The 19,989-nt window shown below is 40.5% G+C and overlaps 2 protein-coding genes across 2 annotated transcripts; both read right to left on the reverse strand.

Annotated features, from left to right (window-relative positions):
- Positions 1-4,552: 4,552 nt before the first annotated feature.
- On the reverse strand, positions 4,553-5,875 carry LOC122094752 (probable F-box protein At4g22030). Its single transcript, XM_042665354.1, has one exon. The coding sequence runs from the start codon at positions 5,873-5,875 to the stop codon at positions 4,553-4,555; it is 1,323 nt and encodes a 440-aa protein (XP_042521288.1).
- An 8,023-nt stretch (positions 5,876-13,898) lies between these two features.
- LOC122094754 lies at positions 13,899-15,521 on the reverse strand. The gene is made up of 2 exons (XM_042665355.1): positions 14,652-15,521; positions 13,899-14,549 (listed from the first exon to the last, which is right to left on the reverse strand). The coding sequence occupies exons 1-2, from the start codon at positions 15,519-15,521 to the stop codon at positions 13,899-13,901; spliced, it is 1,521 nt and encodes a 506-aa protein (XP_042521289.1).
- Between the last annotated feature and the right edge of the window lie 4,468 nt (positions 15,522-19,989).

Here is a 19,989-nt window from a genome sequence, read left to right on the forward strand (position 1 = left end):
CTTCTTTCGGTTAGCAAACAGACTCCCACTTCACTATAATTGGTTTCGAGGTATCCACTTCCCCTGCTCAGATGAAGTTCTTCATCCATCTTTCCATGGTTACAAGGAGAGCAGAGGGCCACCAATATATCGCAAAATTATGATTAGGAATACCGTAGATGACTGATCTAACCAACTCCACCCTGCCCGCCATCGACAGAAGTTTACCTTTCCATCCAGCAAGGCGCCCCTTTACTTTATCCAACACAGGAAGCAATGCCTCTTTTGTGATTCTTCCCTTGAAGATCTCAACACCGAGGTATCGAGTTGGAAAGCTGCAGATGGGGATGCCCAAAGTCTCAGCGATGGCTTGCTTACGAGCTGGAGCAATTTTTCCTAGGAAGAGCTTGCTTTTCTCTAAACTGATGTGTTGACTAGAGAACTCTTGAAACTTTTCATAAGAAAATTTTTAAGGTTAGCCAAATACCTGGATGAAGCATTCGAGAAGATAAAAATATCATCGGCGAATAAAATGTGCCCAGGGGTTACAGCGCCTTTAGGGCCACAAATGGGCATAATATATTTTTGGTGGATCAATCTCGTCAGGCCTCGAGAGAGAACCTCTTCCGCCATGATAAAAAGCAAGGGGGATATAGGGTCTCCCTGTCTCAATCCTCACTCCACGCCAAAGAAGCCCTGTAGGCCTCCATTGACAAGAACAGAAATCTTAGTTGAAGCCAATAATTGATGCAGCCATGTGATCCAATTTTCTGAGAATCCGAACTTTTACATCACCTTAGAGAGGAAAGACCAAGAAATCGTGTCGTATGCCTTTCTGATGTCTATTTTTAGACCAAGGCCACCCCCTCTCATGGCAAAGTACATCAAGTTCGCCAACTCGGATGCCACACTAATGTTGTCATGGATCAGCTTCCCTTTTTGAAAAGCTCCATGTTCTTCCGAAATGAGCCTGGGGAGAAATCTCTCTAAGCACATAACCAACACCTTAGAAATTATTTTGCAGAAAAAATTGCTCATACACAATGGTTGATACTTGTCCAGAGTCTCGGCTCCGCCCACTTTAGGGATCAGGATTAGGAAATTGTTGTTAACACCTTTAGGCATATGACTAGTCCTGAAGAAGGCTTTCACCGCATTAAAAACATCACTTTCCACAATGCTCCAACACTTCCTGAAAAATTTTCCAGAGAAGCCATCTGGGCCAGGTGAGCTTTCAGGATCAAGCGCCCAGACCGCCTTCATGATCTCTGCATTACCAAGAAGAGAGTCTAGATGAAATATGTCTACTTGTTGGAGGACCCTCAGAATGCTGTCCAAAAGATCGAGATGATCGACAGTAGGAGCATTTTTGTGAAATCCCTCATAGAATTCCACAATATACTCACCCAAATTAGTTTGCCCTTCCACAATTGACCCATCCTGTTTTTTGGGGGATCGGATAGTATTTCTATTTCTTTGCATTTTAGCAGATAGATGGAAAACCTTAGAATTCCTGTCTCCATAAGTCAACAACCTGAGTCTCACCTTTTCTTCCCAAAGCTTTTCATGGTTATCTTGCGCTTTGAGAAGAGCCGTTTTAGCATCAGCCTCCATTTGGAACAGATGATCCGACATCCCATTACTATCAATCTCCTCCTGCACGTGGGTGAGATTTTTCTTTGCCTCGTCGAGATCCCTTTCAAAATGGGGAAAGGTCAGATTCTCCCAACCTTTTAACGCCCCTTTGAGCCGCTTGAGCTTAGACATTAGAGATAAAATAGGTGAACCTGGAACCCACTCAGCCAGGATTCAGCTACAACCCTGTCGAAATCCTCATGATCCGTCCAAAAATTATTAAATCGAAAGGGGCAATTTGGAGGGCGCTGGCTGCTACTTGAGACCACAAGTAGAGGGGAGTGGTCAGAGGCAAACCGAGGAAGGACCTGTTGAGAACAGCCTTGAAAAAAGGATATCCACTCTTCGTTACAAAAACCTCTATCCAGAACAGCACATACATTACCTCGGTAGCGATTGTTTGTCCAGGTGAATTTCTTGCCCATCGAGGGCACCTGAGATAAAAGACATGAGTCAACTATGGCTCCAAATTCCGCTGCCGACCCCAAACTGAAATTTCCTGGGCCACGTTTCTCGTGAAATTGAAGGCAGGCATTAAAGTCACCAATAACAGTCCATGGAGTAGGAGTTTGAGGAGTATCGGCCACCAAATCCTGCCATAAAGCTCTTCGTCCCGCCTTGAAGCTGCTAGCATGAACAAAGGAAATCTGGATATGGCTCAGACCCCAATCCAAAGCAATTGTAACATGCTGCTCAGACTCAGATACAGAAACAAGGACCTTCAAATTTCTTCTCCACAGGATCCATAGGTTTGGAATTCTATTGAGCCTATTGTTATGAATAAAATCACCGTAAAAGCCTAGTTTATTAAAAAACAAATTGGAAAAGTCACAGGTACCCATCATCGGTTCTGCGATACATAGAAGGTCTGGATCCTTCTGAATAATCAACTCTCTCAAGGCCCGTCTTCCGACCGCCTTCTTGATGCCCCTAATATTCCAGAAGAGGACCTTCATCAAATCACTTCTTTGTGGCATCCAGATGACCAGACATTGAAGTCTGCCCCAGCATTCCACCTTCATGCGCAGGTCTATTAGACTTATCTTCCACACCTCGAAGAAAAATGTCAATTGCTGTCACTTCTTGGTGTTGGACTATCACCCTTCCTCCCACAATATGTGATGAAGACAAGTCTGAAACAACATGCTCAGGGCCCTCCCATTCATGGTCGCGCCCTCCTCTGCCATCACGAGTCTTCCGGCAGCCTCCCCGTCTGCCAATGTTCACTGCTTTGTTCTTACGAGGCCTGAGAGTACGAGGCACAGGGGCCCTACCTGTGTTAGGAGCCTCAATCTCAACGCCTTCCTGGTTGCACACCTAGTTAGCAAAAACGCATTCAAAACAGAGTTTAAACATGTTTTCCCATTTTTTACTGTTTAAAACAAGTTTTTTTGCATGCTTCCCAAAGAACTGGGAAAAACTATAAACAACAAACATTCCCTTTCTAAACACGTTTAAAACACAATTCAGTTTTTTTTGCGTTCTTTAAGACTTCAGACTTGTTGTTGAACATAATGGTTACTTAATGAATGATATCCTTCTCTTCCAAACTTTGATCGACCTGATTTTTCCACTAACGTGTCGCTAACTTGAAGACCTACATTTTTCATGATATCACTTTTAACTAAAATTCAATGCATGGATCCAAAAATTGAGCTACAATCAGATGCATCTGCTGAAAAGTGTTTTTAAAGAAAACTCCAATTGAACATGTATCGCTTTGAAAGTATGGTAACTATGTTGACAACAATGAACAACATCATAGCCAAGCCTTGTTGCTAACAAGACTTTGGACATGTTTTTTTGTCATGGTGTATGAATTTAGACTTGGTGTGGTCATTGCTTCCGTGATTTATTACAGTAGTGGATGGACTGGCTAAACATGCAGTTGTGACTAGATTCTCAACAGTGTGGACGTCTCTCCCAAGATTCACGATTAATGAAATAGAATGGGATGCTATGCAGAAACCAAGATATCATTTCTTGTGAATCTTGAGTCTTGTTAGTTTTAGAATTTTGTTTCGTTTTTTCTTCTCTGCTGATGGCAATGCTGAAGATGTAGGGTATTGCTTTTTTTTTCCGTGTGTTTATGCTCTTTTGGGTTCCTTGTATTTCATTCATTATTTTTAATATATCACTTTGCTAACTATAAAAAATAAAAAAATAAAAAATAAAAAATAAAAAAATAAAAAAGATATCTTAGATCTTATAATGAGCCAGGGAATATATATGCATTAATATTGGATGTTATAATTATTTTGAACATTAGATGCAAGTATTCGTTTATAATTCCTTAAATTATGAGTATACCTTTTTTTTTTTTGTTTGTTTAACCATATTGTTTGGAAATTTTAACAGTTTAAATTTATACTGTCCGTTTCTTCTTTTGCCATTCCTGTTTTTGCTAACTATGGTTGCACATCATTTTGTGCACTCCTCACGTTGGAAACAGTATGTTGCTTCCACCCCAACACGTCAAGCACAACAAAATCCGGCCCACCATGAATAAATATCAGGTCTTAGAAAACTATTCCTTCTACCCAAAAAAAAAAAAAATAATTGTCAATCCTTCTCGGTTTTGGTATGTAGTCCCAAGTTCAGATCTTCTCCCCATGTGTTGATTTTCCACATGGGATCACACCATCCATACGATATCATAGTTCATACCACCACCAAATGATTCCCATCTCCCACAATAAAGGAACTCCCAACGACTTACTACACCATGGGCTGGTTTTCTTTATTGATTTTCATGTTTAGAAGTCTTAAGCTTGTAGGAAAGAAGTGGGATTATATTTCAAATTATTAATTTTTTATTCAAGAACCGACTAAAATTACAAGTTTAAAATGAGTTAATCAGGGCATTTCTTACAATCTTTTGATTCCCTAAAATTTGTACAAAATTATACTGTACATGAAGTATGATCTATCAACAAAATCAGAAGAGCTTGCTGGCAAATTCTTCTGTGGTATCTCCATAGCTTTTGGAAGAAGAAGAAGAAGAAGCTGCGAGATCCCTGAGCTCTGGCAAGCTCCTTCCCAGTTGTAGAGCCAACTTCATTTCAAACAACTCCCCATTCTCTCTCTTCTCCATCTCCCTTTCCTTTAAGGTGGACCCAATGGACTCCTCCATGAGCCGAAAGAAACCAGCGTTACTTCTGTACATCTCAAATACCATGCCTACTTGCCCACCATGCTCCATTGTGTTCACTATGGCAGCCAGAGCTCCCGCAGTGACTCCCAAAAACACTGCCCATGACCCTTGATGCTGAGAAGCTGATCCTACAAAAGCAGACCCCACTGCGGCAAGGCCCGTGAGCAGAGGCCCAGAAATGGCTAGTGCCTTGTTAACTTTCAAAGCCAACTTGCTCAGCCTCACATACTCTTCGGTGTCCTTCCTCTTCAACACCCCACCTATCTGTCTCATTTCCTCCAGCTTTGCAGTCCATCCATTACTTCCCTTCCTTTCTCTGTTACTGCCACCAAGTCCTTTCTTTGGTGGTTGTTGTGGCCACCACACCGCGGGCTCAACCCTCGCGGGGAACTTGTCAAGCATTGCTCCAAGCAAGGGAAGAGGGTAGGCCCTGTCGAGGGCCAAGACCTTGTCCATGGCATCCTTCACATCTCTTTCCGTCGGAGTTCCGTTTGCAAGGGTTGTTTGGATTTCCCTTTCCAGCTGTTTGAACAGCCTCGTAGCGTTTCGTTGTTCTTCGGCGAGCTGGGAGGGCTGGATCTTATTCATCACCACCAACATCCCCGTGGCTGCCGAATATAATAGGGTGGACGAGAGCTTAAGTGCTAGAAGAGGTGCTCCCGTTCCACATGTGGTGGCTGCCAGGCCAACCATAGTTGCGGCGGTGAGGGTTATGGCATTAATGGAAGTTAGGAGGAGATGGTTCCAGTTACTCCGCTGCTCTCCGATATTGGTGTGCATCTCTGCTCTGTCGGCGGATGCTTCCATGATTGCGTACAACTCGGCGACCACCTTTGAATTGGACTTTAGCACATCAAAATCTCTACTGGTGTCAGTAGGCTTGGATTCCACTGTTAGGGTTGTGGCTGTGGTTGTGTTGTCGTGTCCGCTTCTCTTGTTTAATTCCTCTACCAAGTCTCTTGCGGGGAGCCTTGGGAGTGTGAGTCTACTTGGCCGGAGTTTGGGGGCCTGGAGCGTTGCTCTAATCTCGCTGCCTCGACGGCGTGAAGAAGATGAAGTAGAAGAGCATGAAGACGTTGAGAAAGTTGAAGCTTGAAGTGCTGCCATGTCGAATTTCTTCTTTTGTTTGCTCTGTTGTTGTTGTTGTTGTGGTTTGGGGATTTGGGTTTTAATGGAAACGATCTCTAGTGTCTTGCTGCATTTATAGAGGGAATCCCTGGAGGCTGGAGATTTGAATTGGACCTGGTTTTACCTCTTACGAACGCGTTGACTTGAAGGGGGTCAAGGATTGAAGAAGTTGTCATTAGTTAAGAATCTGAGATTTTCGTATTAATTATTTAATTTCTTTTTTGGAACTTAACATTTCTACGTCGACTTTCAACGGGAATGACTGGTGAAAGAATTGAAACGGACAAGCAAAGGACTCCGTCTTATTTTATGTATCCTTGGCCACATTCTAACTCCTCTGAAGTCTGAACTGTTCAAGGCCTGCAACTAATCCGCTACTGAGTTTAATTTGGGAAAATTAACATAGGACTTTTGGAATTTGGTTATGTAATGTTGTGGCTGTTTCTAATGTAAAAATAGTCTATGTTCTACTCAAAAAAAAAAAAAAAAAAAGGGATTACAATTCTTCACCCCAGATTCTAGCGTACTCTAGCATTCTTTGCCTCTCTCTCCAAAAGCAGATATGTTATTTCATAGAGGACAGGAAAGAGATAAACACAAGGAGGCACGCTAGTGCACTACACTCCCAGATAAGAAAATTTTCCCTAATTTATATTTGGGAAAAGGCTGGGTACGTTGCTGGGTATTCAACTTCACTCTCTCTCCCTCTCCTTTGGAAATGATTTCCATTCCCCTTGTATTCCAGGCCTCCCATTGGTTGAGCTGCTTACTCCAGGAAAGCTAACAATGTGCTTATTCCTCTCCTTTTATATTATTATAGGGAAAATTGTGCCCCTATGCACTCTCACAGGGACATGCAAAAAGGCCATCCCCCCTCCCCTAGTCAATGCCCACGTATGCGGTGCCATTGGCCCAACCACTAGCACAGTGGCCATATGACCAAGCAGTAAACCTCTGCCAATTATTATATTTTGGAAGAGGGTTTCTTATGCTGCCAACATGAGAAGGAATCTATACACCGCTACATTAGATGTCTTGAAAAGGTGTCATTCATATGGGACCCATATATTCATAGAAGGGGCGAGCAAATAATAAAAAAATCCATGTTATTGGAAAATTACATTTGGAAGTGTGGCAATCTTTTTCCCTATTTTTTCTCTTTCTAGGATTGTCTTTTTATTTACATATATATATATATATTTATATAAGAAGCTTGCAGACATAAGAAGGGCGAAAGGACTACCCTACCGTCTATGAAATGTAAAATTGTACCCCCCTCTTGGATCCCCTTTATGCTCTCATTGGCCCTTGCGCTTGTGTAGGAGCCACACAGCCCAACAACGTTCCCTCTCCCATCTTTTATATTTGAGATTTTTTTTCTAGACTTGTTATAGGTAACTAAGGCACTCTTTTTTATGATCTTTCTTTTTTCTGAGGGGGGGGGGGGTAGGATTATGCTTGTCAAACAAGTAACAAGGCATCAGATAAAACATTTAGAATGGTGTACAAGGAATTTGGGTAGAGGGAGGAGGATTTGAAATACAACTTGAATGTATTGGGTAGATACGTGTGATTAACAAAAGTAAATAAGAAGGCAAGATGGACAACTATATGTGCCTCTGATAAGAATTTTATTATTACAGTAATGGATTTTGATTTTACAGGGAGTGCACAAGAGTCTGTGGCAAGAGCCATCTATAGTGGATTACAAAGAGCAAAGAGCTAGGTGCTGAACCCATCGATATCTGGACTGGCTACTGTCAAAACTCTTAGTGGACTACGTGACAAAAGAAAATGAGAACTGCCCATGGTAGATATTCTCAATCATGTGGAATAATAGGAATTAACTAAGCTCTTTTCAAAAGTTTGTTATATAAAACAATCTCGGGATAGAATTTCCTTAACTCATAACTTAGCAATTAGAGCTTGAACTGAAAAGCTTAATTTATGTGTTACAAATATTTTTTATAATTTTATTTATACTTGTTTTTAATTTTTGTTTTCTAATAAGAAAAAAAAAAAAAAAGAAAAAGCAAAAGATTAAAATTTAAAAATATTTGGTTGCTGGCTTAGACTCTCTTTGATTTGATTTCTATTTGTATTTATTTGACTTATTTCTACTTTTATAAGTGTGGTATAATTTATAGCACTTATTTCTTTTTATAGTAAATTAGAATAAATCACAAATCACAGATTACTCTCAAGCTATTTGTGATTTGTAGCAACGAATCATTTATGTTGATTTTTGGTACCTTAAGTGAGCACGTGTGCTAAACTACTCAAAATCAATGGTAAATGGGTAACTTCAATATATTTTATATTTTTCAATAAAAAATTCCAAATCCTATCATCTCTCTTGCTAGAAGCTCAAAGTGGAAGGTGAAAATTGAAACTTATTTTCTCATCATATAATGTATTTTATAAATAGTAACCAAACGAATACTATTTGTGGTCCATAATTTATTGCCACAAATATTTTCTAAAAAATAATTAATAAATACAAATAGAAATCTTAACAAAGAGAGCCCTGGGAGACACAATTCTGTTTATTCTATTCATAAAATTGATTCTGAGGAGGAGAATATATAAATTTTACATGTTCATCAATGCAAAGGCAGGAAGGCAAGTTGTGGCTTATTTTGCTTTACACTCAGCCTTAGTTTATTATTTTCAAAGCAAATTAAACCATGTTTTTTTTTTTTTCATTGGTGGGAGAATAATGTACCTCCTCCTCAGATATAAATAAGAGCCTTTTTCCAGTCCCTAAAGCATTAAAAAATAGAGTGGAAGGATGCCCTACCTACTGAAAATCAGATTCTCCTTTTAAGTTGCATAAGATTTCTGATGCTCCAACCTGATCAATGGATGGCCTCAGATCTTCATATGTATTATTCTAAGGATAAGTGAATCTACTTTTCATCTCTCTTTCATTTCATTCAATTTGGTTATATGCTCTATAAGATATATCCTCTATAGTGAAGATACTATATCACTGTTGTACATACACCGGACAGCAGCAATAGGCCACTAATGCCTGATTTCAAATTAGTTTTATCATGGAGATTGTTTTACTGAATTTTTACCCTTATCTTCATTCGGGAATTTCCTCAGAATTTCCCAACAGGTTAATTTCTATGTTTATTTAAGAGTTTTCTTGTTATGTTTGGCAATTTTCTAGATTTACCTTTCTTGCATTACATACTAACTTTATGTGGGTTTTTGCATTGTTAGGATCCTAAATCAATAGGATGATATCATTTGTATATTTTTTGATTTTATTTTACATTTACTGCATCGTTTCATGCAAACATGCTTTCTAGGAATGTAAGTTATTTCCACCAAAAAAAAAAAGAATGTAAGTTATTTTACAAATAATTTTAATCTAATTTTATATGATAATTTATATATTTTCTAAAAGGTAGCGTGGCTTTCTTTTAATTTTTTTTGCTAAAGATCAATAATATTAAAAATCAAAAGAAAGAGAAGAAATAGCAAAAGATAAACCAGAAACACCATCAGCATAATTCCACTAAGGTGGAATGGTAATCCCAACCTTCGGCATTGCCATCAGTAGGGAACCCAATCAACCATTATCAAAATCTGAATCTTGGTCTAGATAAAGCATCGACAACAAGTTCCTCTTTAATGTGGAGAGGAAAGTCTATCAATGTGTTTGAAACACCCATTTTCGCAGCTTTTTTTTTCGCTAAAAATTCATTGTATTAAAAGAAGGGGAAAAAGAGTATACAAAAACAATAACATATTTAAATTCTGGAAAATTCTACTCCACCTTCGGCATTGCCATCAGCAGAGAAAGAACTCACAACAGAAACCAAATCACAAAAATTGGAAATAAAAAACAGAATACATTAAAAGAAGCGGTATCTAGGCCGGGATTGACCATCCACTTCCAACTCTATAGCAATCAGCGCAGGCCAGGATTGGATAGGAGAAGAAACTTCGAATTTTGCTGCTGTTTTTGCCAAGAAATCAGCCACCGGATTTGCTTCCCGCATACAGTGAGTGATTTTCCAGGTAAGAGAGTTCAAATAGGAGGTTAAACTCATCCACCTCTGAAGACAAACCCAAGGGATTCTTCCCTTAGATATAAGTAAAACTACAGCTACTGAGTCACACTCAATCCACAAATGAGTAATACCCATATCTCTTGCAAATTCCAGCCCAGTAATAACCGCTATCATCTCGGCTTCAAAATTTGTGTGGACACCAAGAAAAGTTCTGAAAGACTGTAATATTTCTGAATTTTCATTCCGAAATACTCCACCCACACCTGCTTTTCCTGGATTTCCCAAAGAGCAACCATCTGAGTTTAGCTTCACCCATCCCCTTTGGGGAGGACACCAAAAGATTTCCATTACCTTTCTTGGTTTGTATCGCACCCTAGAGATCCCCAATCGTTTGGCACACAGTAGGGAGCTAAATGAGAGAGGGGACCCTGTAGCAGCAGTCATCTGGAGGCTGATTTCACTTTTAATCATAGCAAAACAGTGTCTAGATGATTTGGAGACCCCCTCAAAAATTCTTGCATTCCTTTCCTGCCATATGACACTAGGAACCAGAGAGAAACCAGTAATCCACACCTTTTTAAAATGGAGATTCTTTGCTGTTTGTTTCCACCATGCAATAAAAGAAAGCATGTCCATATAAGGTTTCCATTGCACATAAAAGCCTTCACAGAAAGCTCTCCACAAACTACGAGCAAATTCATAGTTATAAAATAAGTGAGACATTGATTCTTCATCTTTACCACACAAACTGCACCGGGAAGCCATTTGCACTCCACGACGAGACACATTTTCATCTGTTGGTAATCTATTTTGAACTAACCGCCAAGCAAAAACAGCTTGTCTTGGTTGGTTAGATGAGTTCCATATAAGAGAAAACCAACTCACTTTCTGATATTTTTCTCTATTTTCTTCCCAGGCAGATTTAATAGAGAAGATACCTGAAGAGGTCAATCGCCAAAGACATTGGTCGTTCACACCTTGGATGTGAATACGTTTAGCTTTCTTCCAAATTTCAGCAAGTAAAACCGACTCCACATGAGGGAGGTCCCAGGCGGCTTGGCATATGAAATCAGAAACTTTTTCTTTAACATCTAAGAAAAAAACAGGGTCCAAGTTTGTCTTCTCAGCGATAGATTGATTGTCAATCCATCTATCTAACCAAAAATCAATTTTTTCCCCATTTCCCAGAATCCATTGCTCGTTCTTCGCGACGAAACTCCAAACTCTTTTCAAGCCCGGCCATATAGATGAAGACTTATATCCCCTTCGCAGCGAACCATCTTCCTTGATAAAACGTTCCCTGAAGAATCTGCTCAGAAGAGAATCCTCATGTTTGATTTGCCAAGCCAGTTTACATAAACAAACAAAATTCACTTCTCTCATCCTTCTAATTCCCAGACCCCCTTCCTTTTTAGGCTTGCACACCCCTTCCCATTTCATAACAATCTTTTTTGCCACTTCCATATCACCTGACCAAATAAAATTCCTCATCCACCGTTCCACCACCTTAATAGTTCCATCCGGCCACCAGTACACAGAGAAATTGTGTATGGGAATACCAGAAATAACTGACTTAACCAATTCAATTCTCCCAGCCATAGAAAGAATTTTGCCCTTCCACCCTGCCAACCGACCCTTTATCTTATCCAGAAGAGGAAGCAAATGACTATTCTTCACTCTGCCTTTAAAAATCTCCACCCCCAAATATTTTGTAGGAAGATCAGCCGCGGCAATGCCCAGAAAATCACTAATAAAATGACTTCTATGAGGGGCAATCTTCCCAAAAAATATTTTACTTTTTTCCAAGTTTATATTCTGCCCTGAAAAAGACTGATACTTGGATAAAAACTCATGAAGATGCTTCACGTACCTAGCTGACCCATTCATAAAGATGAAAATATCATCTGCAAAAAGTAAATGGGAAGGAGTAATTGCTCCTCTGGGGCCTGGGAGAGCTTTCATCTTCCTTTTCAGAATCAAGTTCTTCAGCCCCCTACAAAGAACTTCCTCTGCCAGAATAAAAAGGATTGGGGAAATAGGGTCTCCTTGCCTGAGACCACGCTCCACACCAAAAAAACCCACTGGACCTCCATTTAGCAAAATTGAAATCCTTGTTGAGAGCAGCATCTGGTGAATTTTGTTGATCCAATTGGGAGAGAAACCAAATTTCTTCAAGGTTGCAAAGAGGAATTCCCAAGACAGAGAATCATAGGCTTTCTGCACATCTAGCTTTAGACCCATACCTCCACCTCGAACAGATGAGTGCATCAGGTTTGCCAACTCTGAAGCAAGGCTTATATTTTCTGAAATAATTTTACCCCTCTGGAAGGCACCTTGTTCTTCTGAGATTAATCTTGGGAGAAAGAGAGATAACCTGGAAGCAGCAATTTTGGACAAAACTTTGCAGAAAAAGTTTCCCATACATATGGGACGAAACTTATCCAAAGAAGAAGCACCATCAGCTTTAGGGATAAGGGTTAGGAAACAATTATTTACCCCCTTAGGAATTTTCCCTACTAAAAAGAAAGAGAAAACAACCCTACAGAAATCATTTTCCACAATATCCCAACAACTTCTGAAAAACTGACCTGGAAAGCCGTCAGGTCCCGGAGAACTGTCCGCATCCAGATCCCATATCGCCATCTTTATTTCTTCCCTTGAGGGAACAGCATCCAAGAAAGCATTGTCTTCATTAGAAATGAGAGTCGGAATCTGGTCAAGTAACTCATAGTGTGGTTCTACAGGATTTTCAGAGTGAAAATTCTTGTAAAAATCTACAATATAGTTGGCCAAATCTAATTGATCAGAAATCCAAGAACCATCTTCACGACGTAACATACTAATCTGATTTCTTGATCTTCTAATCTTCACTGAAAGATGGAAAAATTTTGTGTTCCGATCGCCTTCTTTCAACCAACGTAATTTAGCCTTCTCAGACCACAGTTTTTCTTGCATCTTACTAGCATTTAAAAGGGCTGTTTTTGCATCAGCTTCTTCATTAAAGAGGGCATCCGACATTCCTGAAACCTCAATAATATCCTGCACTCTTTTTAGCTCTGAAGTAGCTTTTTTCACTTCCTCATTTAGATTAGGAAATCTTTCTTTTGCCCAAGCTTTTAGCACCCCTTTCACCACCTTCAATTTCTGCGCCAAGATATAAATGGGGCAGCCACCTACCTGGTGGGACCAGGCTTGCTTCACCACCGACTGAAAACTATCATCTTCCATCCAAAAATTATGAAATCGAAACGGAATGTTGCTAGGCTTTTGGATCACGTTTGAATGGATCAAGATGGGAGTGTGATCAGATGCAGTGCAGCTTATAACTCTTTGAGAAATATTTTTGAATTCATCAATCCATAACTCATTATGAAAGCTTCTATCCAGAACAGCCATGACATTACCCCTTCTACGATTATTTGACCAAGTATACTTTTTACCCTGTGAAGGGGTAGAAATAAGCATACAAGAATCCACCATTGCTTGGAACTCTGCTGCCGATCCAACATTAAAATTCCCCGGGCCTTTTTTCTCATTAGAGAACAGCGTCGCATTAAAATCACCAACAATAAGCAGAGGGAGAGAAGCTGCTGAAACAGCCGCCAATTCCGACCACAAATCTCTACGCTCAATTTTAAAGCAACTAGCATGAATAAAGGACAAAAGCAGTTTTTTCCCTTGCCAGTCGACCTCAATAGAGAGCTGTTGATCCGACATTGAGACAATGGAAGGGTGACTCAGACCACGTTTCCAAATTATCCACAGGTTAGACAACTTTTCATGGCGGATATTATGGATAAACTCTGCCGAATATCCCAATTTATTAAAAAATAAAACAGGGAATTTACTCACCTGAACCATTGGTTCAGCCAAACACAGAATATCTGGAGAATACTCTGAAATAAGAGATTGTAAAAATCTCTTACCAACCTCCTTCTTCACACCACGAATATTCCAGAAAAGAACACGCATGATCAACTTGTTGAGTCCGCGATCTTGTCAGATATAGATGTCTGACCTCCTCCTTTTTTCTTCTTCCCCTTTTTTTCTCCCACTGTTTTACCCTGCTCACCTAGCAAAACAGCTCTATCCACTGCCTGAGCACCCATCACAGCAATCTCCCTTCTACTAATTGTAGAGGTAGGGGCCGGACCATACCCAGAGGAAGAGATCCGACCACCCCTGCTCGTCAGGCCGCCCCGACTGGATCCCTGAATCAGTCCCGTTCTCTTTGTACGCGATGACATTCTCACAGGACCCTGCGACACCCTCGCCAAAGAGACTTCCTGCTGAGAAGTATCCACCGTATCATAGACTGGGGAAGATCGGACCTGATACGGTCCACTCTCTTTTGAACCAGAATTCTGGTCTGAATCAGATTCTAAGTCTGATTCAGAAACCGAATCAGACCCCTCCACATCATCACTAGAGTCCTTCTCTGACTCAGCTCTCTCCTGCGCAAATCCCACAGTTTCCAAAATTGGGAGATTTGTATTAGCCGGATTCAAATTAATTTGAATCACACCTTCTTCTATATTTGGAAGTTGAGAAGATATTTTATTATGAGATTGTCCAGCAGAGCCGTTTCCCTCTTCAATAGGTAACTCCCCTTTATTTTTCAAAATCTGATTTTGGAGAGGCAGATTTGAAAATTTTCTTTCCAAAGAAGATCCAGATATACCCAACGAGTCACCCCTGTCCGAGTCAACTCCGTCTTCCTCGTATACCGCACCTGGTACCCTTACATTGTCACGAGCACTCTGCTTCTCATCCTCCATCTTTTTGAGTCGACAATTATTTACTTGATGACCCATCCGCTTACAGAAACCACACTTTGCACAATTATCTTCATATATTACTCGCTGACGAAAACCAAAAATCTTAGTAGTACCTGGTTCAAATCTCTCTACCTGAACCTCCTCAACCCGAGTAGCAGCTTCCGAGCTATCAACTTCAACCAGCACTCGGGCAAAATATCCCAAAATTCCTTGTCTAGTATGATTATCCAGGGTAACTGGACGTCCCACCGCCTTCGCAATGGAGAGAAGGACATTATCATGCCAATATTCCAAGGGAAGGTCTGGGAAACGAACCCACACGAGTTTCGTGAAGGAATTTTTCTCATGGATGTTAAAGTCCGGTCTCCAGTGTTGAAGCCGAATTAACTGTCCACGCACACGCAAAGGGGTTCTTCTCCAAATAGCCGCCTTATCACCCTCACATCGAAATTGAAAAATGACATAGCCTTTTCCCAGAGGGTGCATCACAACCCCTTGATTCAATTTCCAGTTATCTCTTGCCTCTTGACGTAAATCATCCAAAGATAAAAGACGAAAATTTACACGGCCTATTAGAGCAAACCTGAAATTCTGTCTCTTTGCTTCATAATCATTCTGTGGTATGACGATTCTTGTAATATTTCCTGCTTGAATCGGCTCTGGGAGCGAATCAATTGCAGGCCATGAGGCGAGACCTACCACCCTTGCATAAGAACGAGTAGATGCATTCACCTCCGGCCCCTGAGGAGGGGGTCCTCGATCCAAAGCCTCACGATCACCATTATCCATATCATCACCTTCAGAGCGCCTCTCTTCCATCCTCCGTGTAGTCCAGGAAATGCCGACCCCTTTCCCACCTTTACTGATCGTGCTTCTGCAACCAAAAACCCCCAACCAGCTTGTTTGCAGACCACTGCTTTTTTTTTTTTTTTTTTTTTTTTTTTTTTTTCACTTCTACCTGAACACGATCGCCTCTGAAACTCACAATCGCCTGAGAAAGAACTTCATCTGCCGTCGGAAATAAAAGGAGAGAAACAGGCCGCTCTCCGGTATCTCACCCACTGCCTCTGATCCTCACGATCTTCTCAGTTCTACTCGCTCCACTCAGTTACTCATTTGCGCTGGAACAAAGTATGACCGATCTTCTCAGATCTGCTCGCTCCACTCAGATCTGCTCCTTCAGACTTGTGAAGAATGATCAGTTGTCTCGCTCCACTCAGATCGCTCCCCTCAGATCTGCTCGCTCCCCTCAGTTGCATCATACATGAAGATGAAGATAAAGACCTACCCTGTTTTAGATCGCACCACTCAGATCTGCTCGCTCCACTCAGATCTGCTCGCTCCACTCCTTCAGACTCCTTCAGAGTTCCGACCTGCTCGTTCCCGGAGAGTTCTTACCCTTGTGCTTGGTGGGAGTCACAAACAATTGTGATAAAATGGTTAGTACTTAACTGACTGGAGCTTACTCAAAATCCACAAGGTTGGTTGGTATGACGTCCTGGACGGTCTATCATCTTCTTGTGTCCATACATTTTACTTGACTAGTGATCCCTAGAGATATGTTCCTGTTGTTCCTGCAAAACATAAATGTTGCTTTTTTCTTTTTCCCTCCCCATATTCATTTTTTTTTTTTACCTTTTATATGGCCAGACTTTGGCTCTTTATTTTGGAATGAAAACTTATCTCTTTTCCACTTTTTTTTTTTTTAGTTCAGGTATTTGAATTTTAAGGCACGATTAATTCCACAATTCAAGTCTTCATTAGAATAACCAGAATGACGATAAAATCCAAACATCACCTCATTCTATTACCAAATGAATTTTATAGGAGAGAAACAACTTTTCTACCATAGACAAGATAGGTATGTAACAAGGTAGGGAGACAACTCTTAGGGTGGGTGGAAGTTCACTAACTCTTGTGGGCCCATCGCCTCGAGCCCATATTGTCGGCTAATGTATATAGGTAAATAAAAAGATATTTGAGTCAATCCCATCAGCCTGACGTAGTTGTAGCTAGGGGTCTTCGTCAGAAAATCTTCTTCTGGCCTCCCTGGAAATTTCCATGTAATGTCCTTTGTAGCTCTTCCTTGTAGGTACTCTTTCCAATCATCAATGAGTTTAAATTCTGGGGCTTCACTCTTTTCTCGGTATCGGTAACCAAGAGCCCCGAGTTGACCTCCATTTGATGGCCTGTTCAACTTTAGCTTATCAAATAGCAAGAGTTAGAAAATGGCGGGACATCCTTGATAATGATCGAGTCCAAACTTGTGGGTATGGTTCATGTCATCAAACCCTTTGAATGTTTCAACAAGGACTGTGGGAATGATATCTCTTCATTTTTTCAATTTCTTTATCACTTCTATCAAGACAGTTGGTGTACCACATCTCGGAGTTCGGAGAACATAGCGAGCTATCATGCACAGTAGATAAGCACCTTCTGACATTTGCTGATGGATTCCTCCCAGTGGTAGGTATTGAATAAAGCTCTTAGCCACCTTTAGAATGTCAATCTTTCCATATCTGATGAATTGCTTCATTTCCTCTTTTTCCCATTCGAAAAAGTCTTGAATCTCTTATGAGTAATCTTTCTTCAAAGATGGTTAAATCAACTTGCCCTGAGGTGAAGATAACATATAAACTCAAAATTCCTCGCGAGTTGGATAGATCTCCACCAACCCAAACCAAAATATATGAAGATTAGTATCCCAATATTGAGGCATCTGTCAGAGCAGATTGTGATGTAGCTTAATGCACCCAATTCGACCAAGTATTGACATATTCATGGATTCTAGCAGTCCTGGTGCCACTATGCTCATGCCCAAGGTCCATTTCCTCAATGTCTCATCCAAGGAGCCCATGACTTATCTTGCAATTATCATAAACAAAGAGAAGATGTGATGATTTTTCAAAGCATTACTCATTAACTACTGACACAACCAAACCTTTACCATTGTTGCATCAAGTTCTCCTTTTTTTTACTGATCAAGGATGAGGAATAAACTGGCCTTGATAAACTAGTGTCGGCTGGAGACTTTTGGGGGATAGAATTCTGGATAAGAATTAACAGACCAATGGGTGAATGACAAATACCTAATGGCCTTGTATGCCAAATGGTGATTTTTGGGGGACACAAACTATGATGATCTTTTAAAATACCTTGATTTAATTTAGGAATCAATTTATTGCCTTGAGGTTGTTGAGACCGCACTTGCACAGGTCAAGTTGCCTACGTATCCCTTGAGAGGAATCAGGTCTGGCGTAGTTTGAGCTATTCACCATTTCGGACATAATATTTCTTGAGTTGATCCATGTTGACCAGTCTAGGTATTTCTTCACCGTTGTGGTTTATGAGTTTCACTTTTCCTAGTAAAATCTCTTTTGACGGTGAATGGGCTGCTCCAGTTGGGCCTGAATTTTTCTCTTAGGTCATGAATTGGGGCTCTTTGTTCTCAAAGAACAAGTTTGCCCTCCTCTATGTGGCAGGGTTTCACATTCTTGTTAAAGGCCTTGGCCATTCTCAGTTGATATTTTTTTAGATTATCCATGGCTTTCATGCGCCTTTCATCAAGAAAATTGAACTTGTCATGTTTGGCCTTCACCCACTTTCCTTCAGGTAGCTGACTATCAAGGAGCACCTTTAGGGATGATACCAAAATTTCCACAAGTAGAACTGCCTCAACCCCATATACCCAAGAGAAAGGGGTTACCCCTGTCGAGGATTGTACAAAAATCCAGTATGCCCATAAGGCAAGGGGTAACTTATTAACCCAATTCTTATGTGTTTTCGCCATTTCCTGTAGGATGACTTTTATGTTCTTGTTGGTTTCTTCCACTGCCCCATTGATATGTGGCTTGTAAGTGGTAGAGTGATGCTTTCTGATACCGAACTTTGTGCTGATTTTATCGATCTTGACCCAAAAATGGGATCCCTGATCTGATATCAATTCTTGAGGAACTCCATATAAGGAAATGATATTTTCTTGGATGAATTTTGCCACCTTAGCAGATGTGAGGACCGCATAGCACTGAGGTTCTACCCACTTGGTGAAATAATCAATGGCTACCAAGATGAACTTGCGACCATTGGATGCCTTGGGGTTGACCTTTCCAATGATATCGATGGCCCAAGTGGAGAATGGCCAAGGTGAACTGAGCGAATGCAGCTCTGTTGGTGGGATATGTATGATGTTAGCGAATATCTGACACATATGGAATTTCCTGATAAATTCCACGCAATCTGCTTCCATTGTGTTCCAGTAACATCCCTGCCTGAGGATCTTCTTAGATAACATCTTGGCATTCATGTTGGGTCCACAAAGACCTAGATGAATTTCTTTCATGATGGTTGTAGCTTATCCTCATCTACACATAATAACTGTATTCCGTTATAGGATCTCTTGTATAACAGATCCTCTTGAAGAAAAAACTAGGTGGCATATCTTCTTAGAAACTTATTTTCTCTATTAGTTGCTTCAACTAGGTACTTCCTTTCCCTAATGAAATCCACTATGTGAGTGAACCAAGACTGACCATCCACAGTGAGAGAGTTCACTAAATTTTGATAAATGGGCTTGCTTCTTTATTCCACCAAGAATGGTTGAACCCTAGCTATAGGGTTGCATTCTACCATGGAAGCCAAGGTTGCAAGGGCATTAGCAAATCTATTGTTATCTCTTTGGAAGTATTCAAACCAGATCTTCTCAAAATGTCTAGTCACCTCTTCCAAATGTTCTTGATATGGTTTCAACTTTTCATCTCTAGTTTTCCACTTTCCATGTGTCTGACAAATGATGATGGATGAATTGTTGTAAACCTTGATCCTTTTCACACCAATGGTCAAAGTTGTTTCGAGCCCCAAAGTACAAGCTTCATATTCGGCAATATTGTTAGTACAGGGAAAATTGAGAAGGAATGATGAAGGTAAATAAAGGCCGTCAGGAGTGACAAGCAATATTCCTTCACCACATCCCTTCTGATTGGCTGTTTCACAAAGAATAACTGTCTTTCATTAACTGTGTCTTCTTCCTCTATTGCGGTGATTCTTTCGTCGGGAAAGGCATCATCCAAGAATCTTCCATCTTCTGTGGGGTGGGCAGCCAAATGATCGGCTATGGCCTGCCCCTTAATAGATTTCTGAGTAACATTGGTGATGTCAAACTCTGATAATAAAAGCAACTAATGGGCCATTATTCCGGTTAGGGCTGGTTTCTCGAAGAGGTATTTGTTGGGATCCATCCTTGAAATGAAGTGCACTAGATAGAAAACCGTGTAGTGTCGTAATCTTTTCG

The sequence above is a fragment of the Macadamia integrifolia genome, chromosome 12 (assembly GCF_013358625.1).
Source record: "Macadamia integrifolia cultivar HAES 741 chromosome 12, SCU_Mint_v3, whole genome shotgun sequence".
NCBI lineage: Eukaryota > Viridiplantae > Streptophyta > Magnoliopsida > Proteales > Proteaceae > Macadamia > Macadamia integrifolia.

Excerpts from the sequence above, each read along its gene's own strand:
- LOC122094752 (XM_042665354.1), bottom strand. The coding sequence starts at position 5,875 with ATGGCAGCACTTCAAGCTTCAACTTTCTCAACGTCTTCATGCTCTTCT.
- LOC122094754 (XM_042665355.1), bottom strand. The coding sequence starts at position 15,521 with ATGGAAGAGAGGCGCTCTGAAGGTGATGATATGGATAATGGTGATCGT. Across the intron at positions 14,550-14,651 it reads ATGTAAGGGTACCAGGTGCG|ATTTTGAAAAATAAAGGGGA; the intron begins GTATACGAGGAA and ends CTCCAAAATCAG.